At 56.3% G+C, this 10,975-nt stretch overlaps 1 protein-coding gene across 1 annotated transcript in view; it reads left to right on the forward strand.

The window, feature by feature from the left end:
- Positions 1-10,975, forward strand: part of KMT2B (lysine methyltransferase 2B) — a 26,699-nt gene that overhangs the window by 6,466 nt on the left and 9,258 nt on the right. Inside the window, exons 6-31 of the mRNA XM_027769525.1 lie at positions 32-79; positions 318-431; positions 543-693; positions 969-1,248; positions 1,402-1,457; positions 1,693-1,971; positions 2,502-2,596; positions 2,842-2,940; positions 3,081-3,194; positions 3,317-3,463; positions 3,570-3,665; positions 4,109-4,226; positions 4,739-4,852; positions 5,008-5,192; positions 5,268-5,357; positions 5,448-5,552; positions 5,685-5,758; positions 6,383-6,498; positions 6,592-6,683; positions 6,766-6,903; positions 7,635-7,793; positions 8,027-8,147; positions 8,226-8,304; positions 8,403-8,563; positions 9,566-9,793; positions 9,877-10,962. Coding sequence (XP_027625326.1) covers positions 32-79; positions 318-431; positions 543-693; positions 969-1,248; positions 1,402-1,457; positions 1,693-1,971; positions 2,502-2,596; positions 2,842-2,940; positions 3,081-3,194; positions 3,317-3,463; positions 3,570-3,665; positions 4,109-4,226; positions 4,739-4,852; positions 5,008-5,192; positions 5,268-5,357; positions 5,448-5,552; positions 5,685-5,758; positions 6,383-6,498; positions 6,592-6,683; positions 6,766-6,903; positions 7,635-7,793; positions 8,027-8,147; positions 8,226-8,304; positions 8,403-8,563; positions 9,566-9,793; positions 9,877-10,962 — 4,345 coding nt within the window. The remainder of the gene's footprint in view (positions 1-31; positions 80-317; positions 432-542; positions 694-968; positions 1,249-1,401; positions 1,458-1,692; positions 1,972-2,501; positions 2,597-2,841; positions 2,941-3,080; positions 3,195-3,316; positions 3,464-3,569; positions 3,666-4,108; positions 4,227-4,738; positions 4,853-5,007; positions 5,193-5,267; positions 5,358-5,447; positions 5,553-5,684; positions 5,759-6,382; positions 6,499-6,591; positions 6,684-6,765; positions 6,904-7,634; positions 7,794-8,026; positions 8,148-8,225; positions 8,305-8,402; positions 8,564-9,565; positions 9,794-9,876; positions 10,963-10,975) is intronic.

Consider the following 10,975-nt stretch of genomic DNA (forward strand, 5'->3'; position numbering starts at 1 on the left):
AAAGTGGCCCCCCGACAGCAACCGCCGGCGCCAGCAGCAGCAGCAGCAGCAGCAGCAGAAGGTGGCGTCTCTGATGCCGGTGAGCATGGTGCTTTGGCCCGGCCCCTGTACCTGAGTTCATCCAGCTTCTATTTTCTGCGCCCCCTTAACCTCCTACCTTTCTTAATACTCTCCAATGTCACAGGGATCCCTCAAAGCCAGTCCTTACTTTATTCCCCAACTTTTTGTGTTCCTTCCCTGACCCCATTCCTATGCTGTTTTCCTGTCCCCATCTTTCCTCACTTTCTAGCCCCTGACCCTGTTTATTCCCCTACCAGCTGAGCCCTGGAGGGCAACTGGAAGAGGCCGTGGGGACTGTCAAGCAGATCCCAGACAGAGGTTCTGTCAAGTCTGAAGATGAATCACTGGAGGCTAAGAGAGAGAGGATCTCGGTATGCAGTTGGAGAAGAGTCCTCTGACGAGGGCTGGTTGAAAAAGCAGGGCTGCAGGAGCATAGGGAGCAAGTAGTTCCCCATACCTATTCTTGGTTTCTCCTCCCCTAGGGCCCTGAGTCCCCTGTGCAAGGTCCCCGCATCAAACATGTCTGCCGTCACGCTGCTGTGGCACTGGGTCAGGCCCGGGCCATGGTGCCTGAAGATGTCCCCCGCCTCAGTGCCCTCCCTCTCCGGGATCGGCAGGACCTCGCCACAGAGGGTAGGGGTTGCTATGTTGTGGGGAGACTTGACAGGTGTGTCACATTTGGTGGGGTGAGCAAGTTTACCAAGAGCCTAGGAAAGGGCAGAGTTGAATACTTTAGATAGCCAATGGGTTAGGAGCAAAGCAACGAAACAGTTTGCTTTGGGAACCTGGAACTCTCACAGTGGGAAGGTGGGAGCTGGAGAGCTGACTGAATGGGATCTGAGGAAGAATGGGGAATGAGGTAGAATGCCTAACGGCTTTGTGGCTCCATCCATTCTCTGCTGCAATAGATACATCATCGGCATCTGAGACTGAGAGTGTCCCATCACGGTCCCAGAGGGGAAAAGTGGAGTCGTCAGGGCCTGGGGGAGACTTAGAACCTGCTGGGTCTGGAGGGACTTTGACCCACACGCCCCGGCGCTCGCTCCCTTCCCACCATGGCAAGAAGATGAGGATGGCTCGGTGTGGACACTGTCGGGGATGCTTGCGTGTGCAAGACTGTGGGTCTTGTGTCAACTGCCTGGACAAGCCCAAGTTTGGGGGCCCAAACACCAAGAAGCAGTGCTGCGTGTGAGTAGCTGGGGTTAGCTTCTGTTCCAAGTCTTCAGTCTCCCAGGCCTCCTGCCCAGCCAAAGCAGTGGGATTGGCATCCTGTGGAGAGCTTCCTCTCTTCCCCCAGACCACCCGTCCCCTACCCTGGTGACGTGCTGCTCCCCTCCCCAGATACCGAAAGTGTGACAAGATAGAGGCTCGGAAGATGGAACGGCTGGCTAAAAAAGGTAATGAGATTTGAGAAGCATTTCTAAACAAAACCTTACGTAGACTTGTGTGGAGGAAGCCATGTTTTCTCTGCTCTTGTCCTTATCTTTGTAGTCTGCCACATTTTTCTTCTCTGTCATGTGCTTTCATTTCTCCATATTTGTTTTCTTCTGCCCCACTTTCTGGCTTTTCTCCATCCCAGTGTCCCATGTCCCTGGCTGAGCTCAAATCCTACTAAGTCCCCTGTTCCCACAGGCCGGACGATAGTGAAGACGCTGTTGCCCTGGGATTCCGATGAATCTCCTGAGGCCTCCCCTGGTCCTCCAGGCCCACGCCGGGGGGCGGGAGCTGGGGGGCCCCGGGAGGAGGTGGTGGCCCCCCCAGGGCCCGAGGAGCAGGACTCCCTCCTACTGCAGCGCAAGTCAGCTCGGCGCTGCGTCAAACAGCGACCCTCCTATGATATCTTCGAGGACTCGGATGACTCGGAGCCCGGGGGTCCCCCTGCTCCTCGGCGTCGGACGCCCCGAGAAAATGGTGCGAACCTTTTGATGCTTTCTCTATCAGGCAATCGGTTCTTTGTCTCTACAACCCCCATATTTTGCCAGAGGACACATGCCCTCAGAACAGAGAGGGAGGGAGAGAAAGCATCCTCCATGGGGAATGGTCACACCACAATTCCCTTCTCCATTTTTCCCTCTTTTTGAGATTTTGGGCACACATGTGCCTGACATGTTTCTCAAGCCTCAAACTACACAGTCAGCCATGTGGCATCCAGCTCCCTTAACCACTAGGCCATGGGCTGGCTCCAGTTCTGTGTTTAGTGTGGAAGGGACAGGGCTCTATCAGTGTGAGAGAAGGTGATTAAGGGCAGAGGAGGACGCAAGTTCAGGTGGATGAAAAGAATTGGTGCGTGATGTGCTCAGGGAGATTACTGAACGACTCGTCCTAGTGGGTCTTGATCTGTTGAAGGCCCTGAAAATCCAGATCCTGTTTGAGGTTTGTGAAAGACAAGGGGGAATGCGGCTGGAAGGGCAAGGACCTCACTGTGCATGTGTCCTGCCTAGAGCTGCCAGTGCCAGAACCTGAGGAGCAAAGCCGGCCCCGTAAGCCCACCCTGCAGCCTGTGTTGCAGCTCAAGGCCCGAAGGCGCCTGGACAAGGTCAGCACAGCCCACTCCAGGCACCCCATGCTACGTGGCAAGTCAGGGTGACAGGCACACCCGAGTGTCATGGTGTGTCAGCAGCAGAGGACAGGTCCCAAGGAATGAGGCAGGCTTTGCCTGTCTGGACAGCAAAGCGGGATCTGGGCACAAGGCAGGGCTGTCGGGCAGAGCAGCAGAGTGGAGAGTCTGCATATAGAAGGTGGGATTGGCAGCTCTCTGAGCACCCTGCCATTCTTCCCTAGGATTCTTTGGCCCCTGGCCCATTTGCTTCTTTTCCTAATGGCTGGACTGGAAAGCAGAAGTCCCCTGATGGTGTGCATCGAGTTCGTGTGGACTTTAAGGTACGGCATTGAGGTTGCTAGGCCTGTGGTTAGAAGAAACTTGTTGGTTGTGTTAGAGAAGCCAGTGCTTCAAGGCCGTGTCTGACTTGTACTCCTTGCACTCCTAGCTGCTTTTCAATCCGTATCCTCTCTTTCCCCAGGAGGATTGTGACCTAGAGAACGTGTGGCTGATGGGTGGCCTGAGTGTGCTCACTTCTGTGCCAGGGGGCCCTCCAATGGTGTGCTTGCTCTGTGCCAGCAAAGGACTGCATGAGGTTAGATCTCTACCTTTTTTCACAGAATCTCATTGGCCCATTTTGCCCAATTTCTTGGGCTTTCTTTACTGAGCCTCATCCCTGGCTTCTCAGCCTTACACTCATTCTTCCCCCACTCCCAGCTTGTGTTCTGCCAAGTCTGCTGCGACCCTTTCCACCCGTTCTGCCTGGAGGAGGCTGAGCGGCCCTTGCCCCAGCATCACGACACCTGGTGCTGCCGTCGATGCAAGTTCTGCCATGTCTGTGGACGCAAAGGCCGGGGCTCCAAGGTTTGGGGACAAGACATGGGGATAGCCTGGGGTGGGTGGAGGCATGAGGAGGGGATATCTCTGTGGAGTAGGCTTGTCACTGTTGCCTTTCTCCAATATCTAACAGCACCTCCTGGAATGTGAGCGCTGTCGCCATGCTTACCACCCAGCCTGCCTAGGGCCCAGCTACCCAACACGGGCCACACGCAAACGGCGCCACTGGGTGAGAGATGAGGTCCACACCCTTTGCTTTGGTGTTCTAATTAATGACTTAGTTTTAATAATTAGTAACACTACCGTCCCCAGACTTGTCTAGGCCAGGGCTGTTAGGTAGAGGGAGGGTTGGGGATCCCTTGGGGAATTCGATAAACAACCTTTCTTCTTCATGAGTTTCAAATAGCAAGGTACATGTGCAGAAGTTGTATGTAATGGTTTCAGGAGCTCCTGGATCCCGTAGTCCCAGACTAAGAATCCCTGTATTAGCCCGATGTCCACTCCTGCCCCTTCTTTCCTTTACCATTTCCTTCCTCTTCCTTGTCTCTCTTACACATATTTTTTCCTCATCTCTGTGCTTCCTCATCTATTTCCCATGTACTCTCCACTCTTCCCTGCCCATCTTTCCCTCATATTGTCTGGCATTCCCCTAATGTCACCCTGCTCCCCCAGATCTGTTCAGCCTGCGTGCGCTGTAAGAGCTGTGGGGCAACTCCAGGCAAGAACTGGGACGTCGAGTGGTCTGGAGATTACAGCCTCTGCCCCAGGTGCACCCAGCTCTATGAGAAAGGTGGGACCTGGCAGGGGACTTGGGCCATGGGGGCCAGGGGGAGTGGGCCAGGCTCCTAGGCAGCCAGTGAGAAGAGGTACTCTTTTCTAGTGGCTTTCCATCTTCTAGCCATGGAACCTTTTCTTCAGTTCAGGGAACTCTTCCGGTCTATGTGGTGTATAAAATAAAGGGACACAGAGCCGCTCTGAGGGCAGTGGGAGTGGAGGGCCTAGGACTCTACTCCTTGGTATCTACCTCCTAAGGTAGCTCCTGGAACCTTAAGTCTCCACTGAGCAGTTTGAAAGCCTGAGCTTTCCTCACCTGTTCAGAGGTGAGGTCTTTTGTGAGGCATTGGGGCTGCAGAATTAGGAAAGAGACTTTACCCTCAGCCAGCTTTTTGGGAATGGTATGGACCCAAGACAGGTGTGATGGAGGCAGCCTATGTGGCATGAAGGTGTGGTTGGCCCCTGAGCAAGGACTCTGCGGGATGGGTAGTAGCCCTAGCCCTCTGACTGTCTCTTGTTTCCCTCCAGGAAACTACTGCCCCATCTGCACACGTTGCTATGAAGATAACGACTATGAGAGCAAGATGATGCAGTGTGCACAGTGCGACCACTGGGTACACGCAAAGTGCGAGGGGCTCTCAGGTGAGTAGGCAGAGTACTTGGGAGGCCTAACCCAAGAGCCCTACCCCCCACCGTAGGCCTTTAGAGGACAGGTGGGCTGAATGTCCTTGGCAGTCGAGGAGCAGCTGGAGGCCTCAGATCCACCTAAACCACTTCTCTCACCCTGGCTCGTCTAGATGAAGACTACGAGATCCTTTCGGGGCTGCCAGACTCGGTGCTGTATACCTGTGGACCATGTGCTGGGGCCACACAGCCCCGCTGGCGAGAGGCCCTGAGTGGAGCGCTACAGGGGGGTCTGCGCCAGGTGCTCCAGGGCCTGCTGAGCTCCAAGGTGGTGGGCCCACTGCTGCTGTGTACCCAGGTCTGGACAGCCCAGGAAGTGGGACGGGACGGGCACAGACTCTGCACTAGCCCTGCTGACTTCCCCTCTTCGCAGTGTGGGCAGGATGAGAAGCAGCTGCATGCAGGCCCCTGTGATCTGCAAGCTGTGAGTCAGCGCTTTGAGGAAGGCCACTACAAGTCCGTGGTGAGTGGAATGCAGGGAGGAGCAGGTGGGCACCGGAAGGAGAGGGCTGGGGTTGGAGTGGGGGCTCAGACTCTGACAAACCCCTTACAGCACAGCTTCATGGAGGACATAGTGGGCATCCTGACAAGGCACTCAGAAGAAGGGGAGACCTTGGAGCGCCGGGCAGGAGGCCAGATGAAGGGGCTCCTACTGAAGGTGAGCTCTCTGGGGGATGCCTGTAGGGTGGTTTGTGTGGTAGTGGGGGGAGAGAGTGGGTCCTTTCGACCCTGCCCCCGCCAACTCTCCTGGGGAAGCCAGTTCTTCTCATCCTGTTAACCCACTCCCCAGCTGCTAGAGTCTGCGTTCGGCTGGTTCGACGCCCACGACCCCAAGTACTGGCGACGGAGTACCCGGCTGCCGAAGTGAGCAAGGCTGGGTAGCAGGAGGGGACCAGGGAGTGAGGGCAGAGGCACGGGCACCTGGGAATCCAGGGGTCAAGCTGGGCCAAGAATAAATGAGCAGAGTTAGGGTCTGGAGGCTGAAGAAGAGGGTGGTGGAACCAGGATGAGATTCTCTAATGGGTCTAGACTAGTAAAAGCAGATGCTGTGTGGTTAGCTCTCACTTTTTTTCTGCTTTGTATAAGGCAGTGTTGGAGATAGCAGGGAGCACATAAGATTGGACTGTGCTTAACAGGCTCATATTTGGGGGACTGGACATGACCCAGATGGTCTCAGCCGTGATGGGGAAGACCAGTGGGCTATAGGAGCCCAGAGGAGGCACCTGGTGAGCCTGGAGATCAGGGAAGGCTTCCTGGAAGATGTGACATCTGAGCTAAGATGTGGAGGAAGAATATACCAGGCACGAAGAACAGCATTTTGTATGCCAAAGGTGGCACAAAAAGGCCTGGCTTATGTGGGGGATTAAGAAAAAGTCCTCATGGAGAAAGAACAAAGGGTGTCATGGCATATTTAGGCTTGAAATGTAGGCGGGTCCAGTCTAGTCGCTCTTGTTAGACATGTCAGATGCTGATCTTGCCTCTTCACAGTGGAGTCCTTCCCAATGCGGTGTTGCCCCCATCCCTGGACCATGTCTATGCTCAGTGGAGACAGCAGGAACTGGAGACCCCAGAATCAGGGCAGCCTCCAGGGGATCCATCAGCAGGTACTAGGAAATGGGGGCTGAAAGCCAAGGGCCCTGAGTTGAACCAGGCTCTGGGTCCTGATTCTGGGACCTCCTTGTCCACATCCTTTCCAGCTTTCCAAGGCAAGGATCCAGCTGCTTTCTCACATCTGGAGGACCCCCGTCAGTGTGCGCTCTGCCTCAAATACGGAGATGCAGACTCCAAGGTGAGGGCTGCTGCGGGAAGCCTTAGGTGGAGCGGCCTGGACCCTGGGTCTCCCCGTCACATTGCTCTTATCCTGCCTCCAGGAGGCAGGGCGGCTTCTGTACATCGGGCAGAATGAGTGGACTCATGTCAATTGTGCCATTTGGTCAGCTGAAGTGTTTGAGGAGAACGACGGGTCCCTCAAGAATGTGCATGCAGCTGTGGCTCGAGGAAGGCAGATGGTGAGAGCCTGGGCGTGAGAGGTGGGCAGCCATGGAGTCTTGAGTGGGACCTTTCAGTGGGCACAGCTCTTTCCTTACGTTCCCTATCAGAGCAGGTCTTCCACTGCTGCTCCTGGGTACATTTTTGGCTGTCTCAGGACCCTGGGGCTGCAGTGATAGTGGCTTTTTCTCTATTGGTGTTCCTTGGCTGTAATTTGGGCCTGAAGCACAGGAGGGTAAAAGTTAGACCCCTGTCGATTGAACGGAAAGCATACAGCACAGGGTCAGTATGGCACAGCTCCTCCTACCTCCCCATGAGGACAGGTGTTGTCCCCCTCCTGCGGGGGGCGATTCTAACCTGGTCCTGGGCCAGGTACCGGAGAATGCCTCAGACTCACTGCCAGGAGTCGGGATTCTAGGGATACCTCCTATGGGAGCAATCGTGAGGGTTAAATAGAATGGTACAAGTTGCACGATAAGACGTGAAGGAGGGTTAGATGCCACTCAGTAAGTGCTGGCTGGCGTTAGCTTTCTCCCTACTACCTTCCTCAGCTTCAGAAAATCTGGAGTAGTTCTGGTGTGCGTCTGGCTCTGGGTGCAGTTGGGGAAGAGGTTTTGTTTGGTGAGTGCCTTCACTGTGCCAGGTGCTGGGCTAGACGCGCCTAAGCAGCGTCTCCAAGACAGCGATGCCGAGCATCGGACTCCGGCCCCGGTCACTGGCTTCTCCCCTTAGCAGCCCCTTCCACCCGCAGCGCTGTGAGCTCTGCCTGAAGCCAGGAGCCACGGTAGGCTGCTGCCTTTCCTCCTGCCTCAGCAACTTCCACTTCATGTGTGCCCGGGCCAGCTACTGCATCTTCCAGGATGACAAGAAAGTTTTCTGCCAGAAACACACAGACCTCCTGGATGGCAAGGTGGGCCAGAACTGTGGAGGAGACAGCTCCTTGTGCCCTGTTCTCTTTCCACTCAGGGGCCCCAGGGCCCCTCAAGCCTGACCCTTGCTTCCTCTCAGTGGCTCCTCCTTGTATGTTCTGGAACCCATAGTCCTTCAGGCCAAGCCCCTTCCATTTTTTACTACAGAATTGTTCCCTCAAATCCCCCTCATCCCCACCAATCCAGCAACTCCCATCCATCACCCGCCTCCTAGGAGATCGTGACCCCAGATGGCTTTGATGTTCTCCGCCGAGTCTATGTGGATTTTGAAGGCATCAACTTCAAGCGAAAGTTCTTGACAGGGCTCGAACCTGATGCCATCAATGTGCTCATTGGTAAGCAATATATATCTCCTCCCTAGTCTTTCTGACCTTGCCTGGCCTACCCGTCCTGACATCATGTTTGTACTCTAGGCTCTATCCGAATCGATTCTCTGGGTACTCTGTCTGATCTCTCAGACTGCGAGGGACGGCTCTTTCCCATCGGCTACCAGTGAGCAGGCTGGGGAGGTTGGTGGAGTTGGGAGACATCGGGGCGGGAGCGCCCTCCCCACATGGCCCTACCTTCATGTCCCACACGTTCACCACCAGGTGCTCCCGTCTGTATTGGAGCACAGTGGATGCTCGGAGGCGCTGCTGGTATCGGTGCCGAATTCTGGAGTATCGGCCGTGGGGGCCGAGGGAAGAGCCAGCTCACCTGGAGGCAGCGGAGGAGAACCAGACCATAGTGCACAGCCCTGCCCCTTCCTCAGGTGTGGCCTTGCTACTGCCTTATTTTCTTCCTTGAGTACTGCCTACTTACCAGCTCTATTTCCCTCTGCCCTGAAGAAACTCAGGGTGCTTGCTAATCTTTCTTGTAACAGCAACAGCAGATGGCTTACTGGTTGTGTGTTATGTGCCAGAGGCTTTGCTCACCATTTCACAGGGAAGCGAGAGCACCATGCCACCTACTCCAGAGCATGGTGCCTGTGGACCACTGTAGGGATGGCTCCCTCACTGGAGGAATTACACGTGGGGGAATGCTTCCCCAGCCCTCAGCAAGGCATAGGCTCTGCAGCATGCACCTTCAGGGGCAGATGCAGTAGTGGAGACAGGATTTGAACCTGGATCTGTTCAGCTCCCAGACTGGCACCCTGATGACCAAGCTGGCCTAGGGTATAGCCATGAGCTGAGTGACACAGAGTAAAGAATGGGTTCAGAGATTAGCAAAGGGAGAGGTTGTGGGCGCAGGAGAAGAAGAGGTTTGGTGTGTGTGGATCAGGGCTTTATCCAGGTTGGAACATGACCTGGTGGAGCGGGGAAGAAGGCGCACCTGTCCTGACTGGGAACAGGGAGTGATGGGAGGAGGCAGAAATCAGCTGCAAAGACTGGGTGGAGCCAGGGAGTGGAGGCCTCCAGCGCCAGGATGGGGTGGATGCCTTTGATGTGGCACAGATGGATGTGTAGAGCCGGCAAGAAAGTGGTAGGACTGGCCGTGCCAGGGAGAGGACATTGTCCCTTGTAGCATTGAGGCCTGAATCAGAACAGTAGCTGCCAAGAAGTGGGGAGATGGCAGCAAGAGTGAGGGGAGGTCATGAAAGTGGTCCTACCCAAGTATGTGTGGAGGTTTTACAGATGCCACAGATGGAGTGTAGAGCCCAGGTGGTTACTGGAAACCAGTGCATGTGTGACTATTGAGCTGACTCAAGGGAAGGCATGTGACAGGCTTTACGAGGTGCTCCCGCCAACCCCGATGTGGCTCTTTTGTCTCTTAGAGCCCCCAGATCATGAGGACCCATCACCAGATACAGATGGCCTTACCCCTGGAGCTCCTGAACACCACTCACCCATTCAGAACCTGGACCCCCCACTTCGGCCAGATTCAAGCAGTGCTCCTCCTCCAGCCCCCCGTTCTTTCTCAGGGGCTCGAATCAAAGTGCCCAACTACTCACCATCCCGGAGGCCCTTGGGGGGTGTCTCCTTTGGTCCCCTGCCCTCCCCTGGTAAGCACCTGGGAGTGTCTAGAGAAGGTGGTATGGGGCAAGCAGGAGCTGCTGACTGACACTAACCCTTTACCCCCCCGCAGGAAGTCCATCTTCTCTGACCCATCACATCCCTACAGTAGGAGACCCGGACTTCCCAGCTCCCCCAAGACGCTCCCGTCGTCCCAGCCCACTGACCCCCAGGCCACCTTCATCAAGGCGGGCCTCCCCTCCTCTCAGAAGCTCCCCTCAGCTCAGGGTGCCTCCTCCTACCTCAGTTGTTACAGCCCTCACACCTACCTCAGGGGAGCTGGCTCCCCCTGGCCCAGCCCCATCTCCCCCACCACCCCCTGATGACCTGGGCCCAGACTTCGAGGACATGGAGGTGGTGTCAGGACTGAGTGCTGCTGACCTGGACTTTGCGGCTAGCCTGCTGGGGACCGAACCCTTCCAGGAAGAGATTGTGGCTGCAGGGGCTGTGGGTGGCAGCCATGGTGGTCCAGGAGACAGCTCAGAGGAGGAGACCAGCCCCACCACCCATTACGTTCACTTCCCTGTGACCGTGGTATCTGGCCCTGCTCTGGCCCCTGGCACCCTTGCTGCAGCTCCTCGCATCGAACAGCTGGACGGAGTGGACGACGGCACTGACAGTGAGGCTGAAGCAGTCCAGCAGCCTCGGGGCCAGGGGACTCCTCCTTCAGGGCCAGGAGTGGGCCGAGCTGGGGTCCTTGGGGCTGCAGGAGATAGGACCCGACCTCCTGAGGACCTGCCGTCAGAAATTGTGGATTTTGTGTTGAAGAACCTAGGGGGACCTGGAGAGGGAGGTGCTGCTCCCAGAGAGGAGTCGCTTCCCCTGGCACCTCCCCTAGCAAATGGCAGCCAGCCCCCCCAGGGCCTGCCCCCTAGCCCAGCTGACCCCACCCGGACATTTGCCTGGCTCCCTGGGGCCCCAGGGGTCCGAGTGTTGAGCCTGGGCCCTGCCCCTGAGCCCCCCAAACCTGCCACATCCAAAATCATCCTTGTCAACAAGCTGGGGCAAGTATTTGTGAAGATGGCTGGGGAAGGTGAACCCGTCCCACCCCCAGTGAAGCAGCCACCTCTGCCCCCTCCCATTCCCCCCACAACTCCAACATCCTGGACTCTGCCCCCAGGACCCCTACTTGGTGTGTTGCCTGTGGTAGGGGTGGTCCGCCCTGCCCCGCC

This window comes from Tupaia chinensis, unplaced genomic scaffold (assembly GCF_000334495.1).
Source record: "Tupaia chinensis unplaced genomic scaffold, TupChi_1.0 Scaffold149922_1, whole genome shotgun sequence".
In the NCBI taxonomy this organism is placed as follows: domain Eukaryota; kingdom Metazoa; phylum Chordata; class Mammalia; order Scandentia; family Tupaiidae; genus Tupaia; species Tupaia belangeri.